Source organism: Trichoderma gamsii (genome assembly GCF_001481775.2).
Source record: "Trichoderma gamsii strain T6085 chromosome Unknown Scaffold_12.2, whole genome shotgun sequence".
Taxonomy (NCBI): Eukaryota; Fungi; Ascomycota; class Sordariomycetes; order Hypocreales; family Hypocreaceae; genus Trichoderma; species Trichoderma gamsii.
The window spans coordinates 185763-200702 of NW_020171349.1; the positions used below are offsets into that span (position 1 = coordinate 185763).

A 14940-nucleotide genomic window follows, 5' to 3' on the forward strand; every position below is an offset into this window, starting at 1 on the left:
GGGGGAAGGGGGGGACAAAGAAAAAAAAGTTTTGTTTTTATGCATTTTTTTTTTTTTTTTTTGCTCACTTTGCTTTGGCACAAATGGCATATTTGCATGCATGGCCTTTTAACAAGCATTAATGATGGAATCATTTTGAGATGGAGAGCCGTTCTTTGTAAGGCATGAAGGAAGGATTGTACTATACATTAGTTTACAGACAGCAGATCAGATTTACAGCACTTGGGTGATGATGCCCGGGCAACAAATATATAAATATATATGTAAAAAATATGTATTACGACTGAATACTATCATTATGTGATCAAGTTGTATTGCTCTTGAGATATTCATCTCGCATAGACTGCCAACCAGCCACAGCACCAGCTACGGCACATCGCCATGCAACAACTCCCCATCGCCAACCGATTTCTCCCCCTTGCCACGCCTTTACATAGAGCCCACGACCCAATTCAAGAGCAGCATCAGCAACACCCATAATAGCAGACCGAAAGATAACCGCCAAACCCACCAAAGAAGCCACAGCAGCAAAAGCAAAGTAATATTTCGGACCAACACCCCGCACACTCTCCAGCTTCCGTTGAATCTTGCCCGCACAGTCATCGTATCTGTAGAGATCGCAGCCCCAAACGTGTGTCTTATCGTAATAGTACGCGGCATACCACAAGGGTGTGCGGCCGTCCAAGTCTTCAACTTCGTAATGCGTGGCCGGAGTGTACTCTAGCAAAACGTCCATGGCATCGTCGTGGCCTTTCATTGCGGCAAGATGAAGCGGTAGGCGACCCTTTTCGTCCGCCACGCAGGGGAGGTTACGACCGTACATTTCTTTATTGTCCTGTTCTGTTTGGGACCATTCCATGAGTGCCTTCACAGCGCCGGATTTTCCGTATCTGGCTGCCCAGTGCAATGCTGTCTGGCCCAGATTATCCTTCACTTCAAGGCATTTCCCTGAACAGCCTTTCAAAAGGGCAGTCACGAACTCAGGGATACCGATTCTACAAGCGTAGTGCAATGGCGTGGCGCCCGTTAGAGTATCCTGCGCGTATGGAGATGCTCCTTTGCCGAGCAGAGCCTGGATAAGACCTGTGCGGCGTGCGATTTGTGTTTCGGTGCGTTGCCTAATAATAGTACCGTCTTTGAACAGGCGCATCGCTTCATCTTTGGACAGTCCTTCTACTTCAGGACCAAGGAAGAATCTCCCATCCCGGACATTGAAAGCATCTGGGTGAAAACCCATGGATGCAAAATGCAAAGCTGTCTGGCCATGTTTGTTCACCTGGTCAATCGCCTGGGCGTCAAGTATCTCCAGTAAGGATAGCGCCGTATCTGGTGCTCCTGTGCGTATCGCTGCGTGAAGCGGAGTGTTTCCATCGCCATCCCCCAAAGCTGAATCTGCCCCCAAATTCAATAGATGCTGAATGGCGTCGGCGTCGGCGTTTTGGTCTCCGGAGGCAATAATCAAAGGCCGAGTAAAGCCACCATTTAGACGAGCTATTTTTTGGTTCACGTCCACGTTCCATTTTAAAAACTGTTCGAAAAAATCCCGGGGGTAGCTTTTACCGCGATATTCAGAAAGAGCCTTGCTCAGCTGTCCAGCAGTATACGGAGTGCCTCGACGCTGTGCCTGTTCGTATACTTTGCGAATCACGCCTAAGCGACCGGAAGAATTGCCGTGGCGCGCGGCATAGGCCAAAGGCGTCATATCCCCATTTGTCTGGGCAATAGGATTGGCTCCATGCGCGAGAAGCAAATCTACCGTCTCATTAAAAAGGCTTCCTAGTCCTATGGCGGAGAAGAGCGGTGGGAAGTGTCGTGGCGTGTTTGGATCTGCCCCTGCTTCCAGCAGCATCTCAAGGATGTCGATTTTGCCTTGAGACGAGGCAAATAGCAAGAGATTCTGTTTCGTCTTGACGTTTGAATCTGCACCTTTGGCTAGAAGCCATTCCACCCCTTCCGCCGACTTTGCGTGACGAACGGCATACTCGAGAGGCGTGTTGCCTTGGTAGTCCTGGCTATCTATGTTCCCTCCATTTTGAAGCATAATTTCCGCAGATTCAAGATTTGGCGTCTCTTCTGAAAACACCCAGTGCAGTGGAGTTGCTCCGAGAAAATCTTCAAAGTTTACGTCTTCCCCTTCAATAACCAGCTGTTGAACTGTGGCTGGGTTATCCAAGGCGTCGAACAGCCGTGATTTTCCGGCTCTATTCATTGACTTTGTTTCCTGCTTGATCTTCTCCTTTTCTTGCTCGGTTCGCTCCATTTCGCCGTAGAATAAACTATTCTGGCGTTCAATCTGATGTATCAAATCGTCAGAGAGATACGCACATTTATCAGAACCATCAAAATACACGCCAGATGCACACATATCGATAAAGTCCATGATGCTCAAATTACTGGCGAAAGACAGGCCAGTATCGGGAACTGGATTTTCTGGATATGCTGCAATCCTTGGATACGCTGAAATCTTTTGCGATGGCACTGTGTTGTCAGCAACGCCTAACAAGACGGCAGCCAGCGACAGGTAATGTTTGACTGCTGACATCTTTGCCCATTGAGAAGTGCCATTGAAATAAGTAGAACTGAGATGACGCGGATGTTGTTGGTTCAGGCAGCAGCAGGGTACTTGTCCCATCCCCGCCCTCTTTTTAGCCACGTGTCTAGAGGATCAAAATTCCATCCTAGTGTAGCGTGCCGTGCTGTTGTGCGCTTTATGAGGCAGAAGGAAATCTTTGGTGGAGATGAGGGTATAAGGATTCTGGTTGCTCTAACAGTATATTTAGAAATGAAACATGCATTTCGGGCTAGCACCGTTTGCTCCATAAGCTCATCAACTTCTTCCCAAGAGCAATCTCAGTTACAAACTAGCAATACAACAGCGAATAACATCGCATTCAATCATTTCCTGGGTATGTCTATCGCTCTCGTCGTTACTCCAATGCTTTGTGGCGTCACATCGCGTGAAAACCGCGGTGTTGGAGCTGATGCATTCCTTCCAAAGTTATTATAACCCTGGGTAAGAGGCCGAATCTCCGCTGCCGGCGATGGGGCGTATGTAATGTTAATCAGGCGTTCTTGGCTTGGAGCGCCTTGGTATCTGTAGCCATCTTGCGGATTTACCAGTTCTTGCAGTCGCTCGGACTGGGATATTGGCGCGGAAGAATAAGGGCTCGCCCGGGCTGGTAAATTGGCGGATTGGTGTCGACCGAGACTTTCATATGTCTGTGGTCTTTGCTGACGTGCGTAAGATGAAGCAGAAATCGGCTGGCTGCCGTACAAGGGCGTGTTTGTATTGGGTGCAGTGCGATAATAGGTATTGTTGCTGGCATGAGACATTGTGTTAGAGGCAGGGGCGTTTCCGTAAGCTTGTTCGTCATCATAGAGCACAGAATAGAGCTCTGCATCATGAATGCCTGCGTACTGCTGTCTGGGATACGGTATATAAGCTGGCTCCGGCTCTTCCTTGGGTGGAGACGCATTGGCAGGAGCAGAGAAAGACGGCATTGGATTCCCCATGCCGATTTGTCTGTTTACAGGATGATTTACACGCTCTCGCAGATATCTTAGCGCTTCGGACGTATTAAAATAGCTGACGATATGCCACTGCTGCTCCAAACGTGCGGCGGTATATGCATCGGCTTCCTTCTCGACCACAACAGCATGCCCATCGTGGGGTCGTAAGTAGTACTCAAAAACCACATATGGGTTAGCACCATATTGGCAAAGACGCTCCACGCATGCCTGCTGCCCGAACGAGGCCGCTATTTGGACAGCCTTATCCAAGCCGGCCTGAGAAACAATTCGCCACAAGGGATCGAGGAAGACCTTCAAGCAGTCAACATATCCGAACATGACCGCAAGATCCATTGGCAGTAAGCTTAGAAAGTTCGTCTCCATGTCCGCTCTTGCACCGTGTTGGATTGCACCGTGTTGGCGAAGCAACTTGACGGCATCTTCGTGTCCTCCTCTACAGGCTGCGTGCAAAGGGCTCCTCCCCAAATCATCTGTCAGGTTGACAGATGCTCCCAGGCGTATTAGAGACTCTATAGCGCGACAGGCGCCTGCAGCAGCGGCATGCCAGAGGGGAGTCCGGCCGTACTGATCCCCAGTTTCTATGTTGAAAACATAAAGACTGCGAGCGACTAGAGCCTCAATCGCATTCACGTTGTTCCCAGCAGCGGCTCGATGTAGCGGGGTTTCGTCAAAAGCATTTCGAGGCGCCGATCCAGTGTGTTGCCAGCTCCAGTCCAGCAGCTCTTTAAAAAATTGCTCACCAAGCTCCGTGTCAGGGGTGGATGCTGCAGCAAGATGCAGCGGTGTCTCGGAAAAGTGCCTTGTCCTCTCGTCCGCAAGCCATGTGACCTCTCCTTCATCATTGAGATGAGCCAGAGCACTCCAAACCGCATTATTACAGAGTGCGGCAACGTGAATAGGCGACAGGCCGCTCTCTGTCACCATCTTGCGTTTGGCCCCATGCTTTTGGAGCAGCATGATGCAGCCAATAGAGCCGCCTGCAACAGCCCAATGCAGTGGTGCAAACCCATATGCATCAGTGGTTCTTGAACTAATATTGGGGGCCTTTGTATCAATGAGCATCGAAGCCCGATCTGCATCTCCAATAAACAAAGCTTCAGCTAGCTGTTCGATGGCGCTCAGTGTATTTGAGCCGCTTTCTGCTTTTCTCTGTTGAAGTTGTGACATGAAGTCGTAGAGTGGCTTCATAAAAGCACCGTCTCCTAGCAAAGACGTCGCTCGAACAGGCTGCACCATCCACGTCAAAGGAGACGAGGGGTCTAGTCCAAACTGAGAGCTAGAAGACCAGCAGAATACTTCAGTCATTGCTCTCGCCCCCGAATTAGGAGATGTGGACTTTAGTATCTGATTGCATGTCGATAACTTCATAGGATTCGTGGAGATCTGGAATGTCGTACTCTCAGCTAGTAGCTCAGCTGTCAGGGTCACTAAGATGGAGATGTAGAGTCGTCCTTGAAGCTGTACGCCCTCGACCGATGCGCTGCTCGCCAACGTCGAGTCCTCTCCAAGGGAATTACGGAGAGTTGCCGAGGTAATATCGTTATTGTTGGACTTGTGAGTGATTTTTTCAATCTTTTTGTTGATCTCTTGGAAAACATGCTCGAGAGACTTGTCGCGATATGCCAATTGGAAGCACCATCCCTCCCATTCCATTGTGTTCAATCGCCGCAAACCCACGACCACGTCCACTTTCTCGGAAGACTTGTCGATACTCTGGAACCTAAACACCCCCATGGCTTTTAATTTGCGAGAGTATTGGACGCTGAGTGTCATGGTGGCAGAATTCCAGTTGTGCGCGGGATACTTGTCGAATAGCCGATATTGAACGCCATCAGAAGAACCAAGTCCTGACTCGACATTGAGAGGCGAGAGTCTGAACTGCGGAAGGTGATAGTATACCGGCTGCTGCCTTATGTATACCGAGCGGTATCCCTCTTCTCGCCGGTTTGAAGAGGACACGGGCCGCTTGAAATGCTTCGTTTTGGGCTGCAGCCTTCCAAACTGATCCTCGGAGAGCCGCCGCAGATGAAGTGCGGGACACAGATGGACGTCTCGGTCGCGCTTAACACAGTCGAGAATAGCAAAGTAGTCTTCTTCCATGACGGTTTCGTCTGTGAATGTACGTGGCAAGAGATAGAGCTGGACGCGAAGGCCCTGGTTCGTCATGGCGGATGGAGCACTTGCATAGACTGGTAAGGGGGGCAGGACTTGCAAGTCGCCGGCATCTTTGAATTGAGCTGGAGACTGTGCGAGTAAGCCAAAAAGAGCATCTGGGTCTTCTTCTGCATCATCAAATGAGTTCCATGCAAATATGGACTGGTCGTCGGTACGTTGGATGATTTCCTCTTGAAGTCTAGTAAAAGCACGCTTTCCTTCACCGTACAGAAGTGGCATGTTGACTTGGAATAATCCCATCAAGCAGTATGCCGTATCTTCGAGCCTGGTAGTGTTTCTATGAGACGCCCAGGCCATGCGAGCAGACACACTCAGCTGAAGGGGGTCGATGGTGCCGTCCAGCACTTCCTCATCAATGTTAGTGATTTCGCTGATGGCCTTTGCGAATTCCGGGGGAGAGTGTTTTTGGCCAAGGAAGCTCCAATCATTGGCGTAGAAGAGAACGAGCTTTGGCGCAACAAGCTCCTGGAGCGTCCATCCCCTCGTGAACCACCGACTGTTACGGAGACTCTCGTCGAATGCGCCGGCATCTTGGGTCGTCGGCGGCTCGACGTCGGAAAGGTACGCATAGCACTCGGCAGATTGCTCGTACCACAAATACATGGAGTTGATGGCCTCGGACAGTTCAGAACTGCTGGACTTGTCGATACAGCAACTGTCGAACCAGAGGTAGTCGAGTCCTCGACTGACAGCCAGTCGAGCGGCACCAGCGATTTTGACGTAGCCCCTTTTTGAGAGAATAGCTCTCCTCTTTTTATCCAACGGTTTGGGAGACGAGGACGCGAGATGCAAATATCCTCCCAATCGCCGCAGCTGTTGAATTGTGACCTCCTCGTCGCCCCAAGTATGGGAGATGATGGCGTAAGGAGGGACATCGTCGTCGAGGATGTCGACCAACTCTAGCGTTTTGGCGTCTAACAAGCGCATTGTTCATTGCCATCGCCGAGCCGAAGAAGAAAACTGAGCAGGTTTGCTTCTAGTGTTACCGTCCACAGGTTATCTATCCTTCAACTCGCCCTACGCACAAGATCTGAGCCCCGCCAGTAGGATTCGGGTGCGGCTGTGCGGCGAGGCTTTCGCATGCCTAGCAGCCATCCGGCGCAGGATCCTTGAACCGTCCAATGAGCCATTGCAAGTCCCTCGATAGTTCGACAAGCAGCCAATAGATGGAGCTATCTGGGCATTTGTGTGTGTTGCTTGCGTGGCCCTAAATTAGCAGTTCACGGTCCAAGGCAGCGAGGCAGATTCGAGTCGAGCAAATGCAAATGCAGATCAAGCGACCATCGCGGCTAAGCCCGGTCTGGCATGACGGCTCGCTAAGAGCCGAGCCTAGACCCCGTCGCTCCACCGGACTGAGAGCGCTAAAAGGCGGCTGGAGCGCTATTGTCTGCTGAAAGTGCCCCAGATCAGCAGCAGCCACCTAATGAAAAGTGAGTCGGTGGATGAGAATGACAGCTTTCATTTCGTGCACAGCTTCAAGACTGAATTTGAAACAAAAGGTGTATGCAACATTTATCAAAGGCTCTCAACTCACGCAGTTATTATCTGCTGAACCTTACCCAGCTCAGCGCAATACTGAACCCTAATGACTAGTGCCAAACCACTCAGCAGATGAGAATGGCAACTGTGAATTCTGTAAATGGAGATCAGGCTGAGGTTGAAAGCAAGCCTGTATGGATTATCAATCAAAGGCAGTTGCTTGATATGTTGAAAGCACAATATAAATGTCCCGGAACACCGCCCCTCTCAATACTTCCCAAGCTCTAAGTTACACTTGTATTCTCATGGAAGCCTTTGACCAAATTTCAACCACTCATCGATTTTTCCCTCAAGCCTTGTGCTTAAACTAATAGACAGAGGGCAAGAATATATACTGGTACGTTAACTTCATGATTGTATACATTCTTACATTTTCATTTTCATTAGCGCTGTCATTATCATTTCCTACTGGCGCACTCCCTGTCATTGCGCCATCCCGCCCCCACGCCATTTCATTCGCTCTGCTTTCCTAGCTCACACGCAAAAGGTATCTATATATACACGCATGTAGTGCCGCTTCCGAGTAAATCATTTGTATATACACCATCATCCGTAATCATCTGATATTTTGGATTTCCTCCTCTTTTTTTCTTTGTTCACAGCCAGGTACTATTATTGCCAAATCCCTGCGACATCCAGCTCCCCCCGTTGGTAGCCCAGAGATTCATGTCCACCCCCATGGCATAGTCAAATCCGTCATCGAGTCCCAGCCCTGCAAAGGCCCCGTCATAGGCGTTGTTCAAATCCGACTGCGCGTAGTCTGATCGGGGTGCAGATAGCTCGGGCGTCTCGCCCTTGTTGGGATCTGCAGCATGCATCTCTGGCGGCAGCGTTTGCTGGTCGATGGTGGACGCAAAGCCGCTATCCGACATCCACGGAGCTGTCATGACAGGATGAGTAAAGGGCGAGACGGTGTTGTTGGACGCATTGGGAGGTGAGCTGAAAGGCTGCATGCCGGCCGAGGAGGAAGCATTCAACACATCTGACCCATCTGCAAACCGGGCGTCTTGAGGAATAGTCTGCGACGGCATGATGTTGCCTTGGATGGAGCCGGCTCTTCCTTGGCTAATCAACCTCTCAAGGTCTGTCACGATGCAGTCCACCGCAGGTCCTACGCAGCAGTCCTTGATGGTCTGCAGACAGAGCTGCGCCTGCTCCATGACTGTCTCTGCTGTGATGCCAAAGCGGCTGAAGAGATCAAGCTGGAAGAGGTACATGAGCATCCGAGCGCACTGGTACGCACACATGGCGAGGTCAATATCCGCCACCGGCTTGGCATCAAGCTTTTGTATCAGTGAGAATATGTGAGTCAGGGCCAGGGCATGATCCACACATTGCCTGTGGCAGTGATCGAGGAATGCTTGGTCAAACATTTCGAGCATGGACTGCGGCAGTCCGCCGTTCACATCGGCCAAGGCGAGGCGGTAGAGGTCACAATAACACTGGCGCCACCAGACGTGGATCATGACGAAGACGCAGATTCGCGGGGAGTAGGCGCGGAGGCGCAAGGAGTTTTCGGAAAACTGAAAAGATGTCGGTAGGTTGGCCGCAAAATCGCTTAGCTCCTTGTCCAAGGCAAGAATACGGCCTTGCAGCTCAGCAGGTTCCATTCCGCGGTCATATTGCGCCACCCTGGTGAATTCGATAATCTTCTGGCGAATATATAAGATGCGCGCATGGAGAGCCAAGGTTCCTACGTCCTCGGCCAGTGGTGGTCGTGGCTGGTGCGAATCTGGCACAAGCTTTTCTGTATGCTGCGGCAGGTCGAATTCGAAGTTGCGCTCGTTACAAGGCAAGCTCACATGGATCTGGTCGGCCCTCCAGAGAACAAAATCGGGGTATCCGCCACAAACACTGGTATCGATGCAGTACATGGCCCACATGAGGCGCCGACGAGATTCCTGCGCCAGGAAACGAAGGTGTGGCGCCTCGTAGTTGAGACGCAGCGCGGTGGCATAACGAGAAGCAAAGCTGTGGAGGACAAAGGCGCTGGAGAACCTGTTACAGAGAATGCGATGCTTGATGACGAAGACGAGTGCCTGGATTTTGACAATGGAGAGGCGGCTGTAGTCGGCGAGAAGAAGGGCCTCGGCTTTATCGATGCAGTGATTTCCATATTCGCGCATGCCGGGGCCCATGTTGGTCAGGCATGAAGTGATACCGACAATGGCCAGCAGAAGTGGTCTTTCGACTTTGCCAGCCTGATATTGCTCCATAAGAGAAGCTCGATGCAAAAAGGTGAACATGGGCATGTGGTGGACATGGCGGAAGAAGAGGTCGAAGGCGCGGTTCACGATGGAGTCGAAGCTTTCGTCTATAGAAAGGCTGAGACTGAAAGTTAGCGGCTGTGGCTCTTACAAAGAATGTCGCCATGTAGAGCTTACCGTTCGGCGATATCCGGCCCAGGACTCACAGAGCTGGCCTGGTCAGTCAAGGCTGGGCTTTCGTTGCGTAGATCATCCTGATCTCGATTCTCTCCCTGACTGCGGCCGTCTCGGCCACCTTCTCGATCTGATTCTCGATCTGGGCTGTTGGGGCTCTTGACGAGTGACAACGGCTTGGCTCGCTTGCTGGGCCGGTAGACACACTCGATGCCCTGGACCCGACACCGCTCACACGAGGGCAGATGGCCGGAGCACCGGGCCTTGCGGCTGTGGCAGCTCAAGCAGGCCTGCTTGACACGCCGCCGCGGCAGCGCAAGAGACCAGGCGTCGACGTCGGCATCGTCGTAGGAGCAGGGGAATCCCAGGCGCTGGCAATTGCCACAGCACGGACGCGCCCCGTTGCACCGCACCTTGCGGAACCGACAGACGGCGCACGTCATGGACGACTTCTTGGGACGGCGGTCGATGGACAGGGATCCGGGGCCGTCTGCAGCGGGTTGAGGCTCCGGGAGCGACGACCCGACGAGGCCAAAGGACGGCATGTCGGCCCCGGGCGGCGGGTCGAGGTCCATCACGGCGACTGACGCTCCGGAGAGGGACGAGGCCGAGGGCGAGAAGCTCAGCGACGGTGGCGACTGCGTATCGATGAGCAGGAAGGGAGAGGCTGCGGCGAAGAGGCTGGACGGCGTCGAGGCGGCGGACAGAGAGAGAGAGCTGGAAGCTTCTCGGAAAAACTGGGGGTGGCTCGGCGTGGACACGGACGGGCGCAGCGCAAGTGGCTTATAGTGAGAGTAGAGCTCAAAGTTGTAGAGCAGCTGGATGCATGGACGAGACCAATTAGTGGAGGATCAAGAGCTGAAGTCAAACAAAAGAGGAGCAGATGATTCATGTGCTGTGTGTAGGTACATGTAAGAAAGGACGAAAAAAAGATGGAGCTCACGTACCGGTTGAGGAACTTTTGGCGCCGCGGTTACTGGTGGGTACACGCAGGTACCCTCAGGATGGTCCAGGCCCTCCATTTGCAGCGACGGGCCACTGAAAGCAGCGCACTGGCGATTCGCGATACTTGGCAGGGACAAAAGATGACAAGAAGCGTGCAGTTGCAGCAGATGCCGACGACCCGAGGTAGAGCGGCGCCGATGATCCGATAAGCGCCGACTCTTTTCTTAAATTAACTGAATGCAACTGCCGTGTATCATGACATACAGATTGATGGCATATACTGTAAGTGCAGTTTGGAAGTTGTGCTTATGTAAGGAGAAATAATAAATAAATAAGAAAGTAAAGAAAGGTTTGTGGCCAATTGCTGTTAGAGAAACCCTGAGACTTAAGTTGTCTTGAAGTTGTCTTGACTTACAACAACTTTCAACGAGTTGCTGCAACCACTCGCATCCTTATGAATACATATCGCATCGGTGCTGCATCTCCTATATACTGTCATGCAAGTCTCAATCAACCAATTCCGTCATTTTCGCTGCTGGCCCTCGTCCCGAGCAAATACACGCAAGGCGCAAAAAGTAGAATCCGTTAAGCCTGGCATTTCGGACTGGGGACTCAGCCTCCCGGCATTCGGAGAGGCTTGCACGTGTTTGGCTGGCGATACAAAGCAGCAGGACCTCGTGTGAGCGTCCAAGACATTGGCCAGCAGCTGGGTCAGGGGGGGGCCTCCGTCATCTCTCCACAGCTGCGGGTACGCGCTTGTACGAGCTGAGCAAGCTGCATAGAAATGAGGCGACGGACTAACGGGAGACTTGATTTGACGGGAAAGCATGAATCAATTTGGCAGATGAGGCGTCGAAATATGAATCAAAGTGAAAGGATTATGGTGCTACAGCTCTCTGGAATGAACGAGTCAGGGACAACAAGCGCAGAGTAGCATCAGATGCGCACCCGACGACAGACCCATACATTCAAATTGCTGATTCCGAAGCCACGGATTCGATTCCACTGAGCTGGCTAAAGACCCGCTAAAACGGCTCGCAGCCTTATCGGTTGGATCGCTGAAATTTTTCACTCTGCTCTCTTCTCGTTGGCTCAGATAACGCCACAGCCATTGTTCTAGATTTCTTCGTTGGATGAAAAGGGCTCCCATTTGGCCTTTATTTCCCGCTTACACCCACGGCGTTGCAGGGGCCTGCCGCCAGCCTGGGTTTGGGAGCATCGAATTCACCTGCCGAGCTGCAGACTACGTCATTTTTTGCACTGCGTATACGGCTATACGGTCAGTCGATTGTGGAAAAGACTTAATACAAGCAAGCAACCTGATGGCAGCAATGAACAAGTGATGAATGGAGGTCTGTGCGAGAATGGAATTGATCTCCCGTTGCTATGTATACGAAGAATCTGGGGAAGGAATGGAGTCTACTCCGGAATCAATGAGAATTGAGTGGTGAGCGATTCAGTAGGCGTTTCTGCAGTATTTCCGGGTGGTGTCGCCCAGCTAAACTGTACGCACAATGGCATCGACATCTATTTCCGCATCACCACTCTCTCCACTAAGTAAAAAAATATATAGCACAATGATCACCATGTGAAAGCTCCTTTTCTTTCTTCATCACCAGTAAAACCTCACTTCTGCCATTTCAGATCTTCCGAGATTCCGTCTCCCGGCCCGGCGTTCGGCTCTCCCGGATTCTCTCGGGCTCCACCACGTTCCCCGAGTCAAGTCCGGCGTGCCAAATCTGCATGCCGTCACCGTCACCAGCCCGGACAGTCGGCAGCAGCCGCCTGAAACCCACAAGCTTATGCTTCTCGGGTTAAGCATCGCGAGTTGCGCCCATTCTAAGCCTGAAATGCCCACCGGTGGCCCTAGGAAAAGACGTCATACGGCAGCTTTAGCAGCGTGTTGGCCTGTGATGTCGTCTCATCTAACGTCCACGCCATGGTTGAACTGAGTCTAGCTTCGTTGTCTTTAGACAATGCCAGGGTGCTATACGGCGTTGATGGACTTGAAAGAATTTTTTTATTAGAGGTACTAGGGTGCTCAAAAGCCTGTTCGCTCTCAAGATGCGTACATACATAGATCTTTAGCGCTTAGACCGTTAGATCGGGACGACTCATGTAGCGCAGATCCGCTCTGCCTTGTAAACTTTACCATGGCGCCATAGCCTTATCTTCGCGTCAGCCTCGTCTTCCATCGTTCTATTGTGCCAGAGTGGCAATATACTCGGGCAGCAGTTGTGCGCTCCGAACTATCATTCATACTCAAAGCGCACGATTGCGTGGCCTCCCCCTTTTGCGAAACTCTTCGGTTGAGATTTGAGAGTTGAGAGTTGAGAGTTTCACTGACGAGCAATTGCCGTCAACAAGAGACTTGTTTTGGGCCTAGCTAATGGTAGTACCAACCATTCAAAGTGATTGCCAGCTGTTGCCAAGAAAGGTTCCTGCATACGTCGATCTTACCTAATGGCATCTTGATGCGTGGACCGCGAAACACCCTAAACGGCTAGGAGCGTTCATCAAGTGGTCGATATAAGCTCTGATCCGACCGAGATTCTTAGTAATGATGCCTATGGAAAGTACTTCTGTGTTTCGTGTTCTAGAATAGCGTGTATTGTCGCTCAGTGTCGCTTCTGTCTCCAAACCTCTTCGTGCAAGCTGAGCTGTACTCTCGTTTTCTCCTGAGGCGCATTGCAGAGAAGCGATGGCGACGATAAATGACAACAGCAGAGATTGCATTACATTTCCGTTTCATCAATTTCATCAAGTATATACCATAAAACATTGTCTACCCGCTACTGAGGTGCCACGAAGAGCCATAGAATAGCATTTGGGCTCTCGTCCATGTTAACTGCCCAGCCTCAGAGCTTCACAGAGGCTAATGGAAAGAATGGTGAATGAGAAGAGAGCCACGAAAACAAGAATAACGAAATCATCTTGTTAAACGATTGCAGCCCGATCAAGAAGTTGCTGAGAATTAGTGACAGGCTTACCAAGCCCGTATACCACTCAACAGCTTTCCATCACTACGACCATAGCTACGACAGCCCAACGCTTATACGAGGTTATACATGGCAATTATTCACTCATCACGCCTTACGATACTGCACTGGTACAATAGTTGCGAAATTGCACGCGACATCAGCGTTCGCTGGAGTTATTGATGCCGTCACATCTCATGGGAATAACCTCATTTGCAACTCAGAACACCCAATGGAGCAAACTCGGGGATAGTCAACGACTCTCCCCGCTTTGTTACCATTGTTAGCAAGCAGATGATCCTCTATAATGTTCAGTACCGCCCTGCCTCGCGCCAATCGTCTTCCATTGTCGCATTCTTTCACTGTCATTTAATTTCGTGAGCAGAGTCAGCTTCAATCACACAATCATCATGATAAAGGAAAAGAAAGTCACCACGCCCGCAATATACACTCATAGCTCTGTCACGCACGTGTTTCATACGCATCAGGTCTCCCCCAAGGCTAAACCATCTCTCTTTTACTTTCAAGTAGGCCCGTATGCCAGCATCCCCATCCCCATACCATTCGGCCCGTTCAATATACCAGTCTGGGGCCGGGCCCCGCGCATCAGCTCCAGACATTTCCGCTAACTCAATGCCGCCAAGATTTTCCACGATTGTCAGGAACATTCACTGGTCACAACGACTCTCTCTATATCCTCCAATGACACGATGCCACAGCCAGTATTGTAGGTAGTATTGCCTGCATTATGTTGTAATGCTTGCCGTCTATCCGTCTTTCTAGTCAAAGTCATGGGAGACTGCCGCAACCTCAGCTTCTTACTAGTTGACCAGTAATGATTACTGAAGGATTTTCTTCATTCTCTGGGGGAGGAAACTGCCGCCTGTTAAAAGGAGAGCAGTACCACCCCGTCTCGCCTCTCATTGGCGGGCTTTTGGTCCCCCGCCGGCCTGTGGGGAGACAAAGTGTCACAAGATATGGGGAAAGACGCACTTCATCTGCTGCTAGTACCGAAGAGTATCCTAACCCTAGACCCCCCTGGCTCCGAGATGATGCAAATTTATTAGCGTCGCGGCATTACTCGCACGGCCGAAACCACTGGCAGTTTCTTTGCGTTGATACCGCAAACTTGGGCGAAAATAGTCAATAATTGCCGCGACTCCCCGGCCTATAGGTTGGATGGGCATGTATGTATGAGTGGCATATAGGAGTACAATTACAGAGCCTCAAAAGTCGGGAACAGAGGCCTCTCAAAAGTAAATTGACTTTGCAGGACGTTGTAATTTCCTCGCTGAAACAGCCCCCTCTATCGCGTGTTTTTGGCGCTTCCATGTATATTCCTTACTCGGCAGCTAGACACTTGTAGTCTCTATCGTGAGACATCTTCATAA

General features: G+C 51.0%; 3 protein-coding genes across 3 annotated transcripts; all 3 read right to left on the reverse strand.

The window, feature by feature from the left end:
• Nucleotides 1-304: 304 nt before the first annotated feature.
• Nucleotides 305-2542, reverse strand: TGAM01_v204245 (hypothetical protein; the record flags this gene model as incomplete). Its single annotated transcript, XM_018808538.1, has 1 exon — nucleotides 305-2542. One exon carries the CDS (start codon nucleotides 2540-2542, stop codon nucleotides 305-307), a length of 2238 nt encoding a protein of 745 aa, XP_018658194.1.
• Nucleotides 2543-2895: 353 nt separating this feature from the next.
• TGAM01_v204246 (hypothetical protein) lies at nucleotides 2896-6633 on the reverse strand (the record flags this gene model as incomplete). The annotated part of the gene is made up of 1 exon (XM_018808539.1): nucleotides 2896-6633. One exon carries the CDS (start codon nucleotides 6631-6633, stop codon nucleotides 2896-2898), a length of 3738 nt encoding a protein of 1245 aa, XP_018658195.1.
• Nucleotides 6634-7841: 1208 nt separating this feature from the next.
• TGAM01_v204247 (hypothetical protein) lies at nucleotides 7842-10648 on the reverse strand (the record flags this gene model as incomplete). Its single annotated transcript, XM_018808540.1, has 3 exons — nucleotides 7842-9570; nucleotides 9630-10444; nucleotides 10574-10648. The coding sequence occupies 3 exons, from the start codon at nucleotides 10646-10648 to the stop codon at nucleotides 7842-7844; spliced, it is 2619 nt and encodes an 872-aa protein (XP_018658196.1).
• Between the last annotated feature and the right edge of the window lie 4292 nt (nucleotides 10649-14940).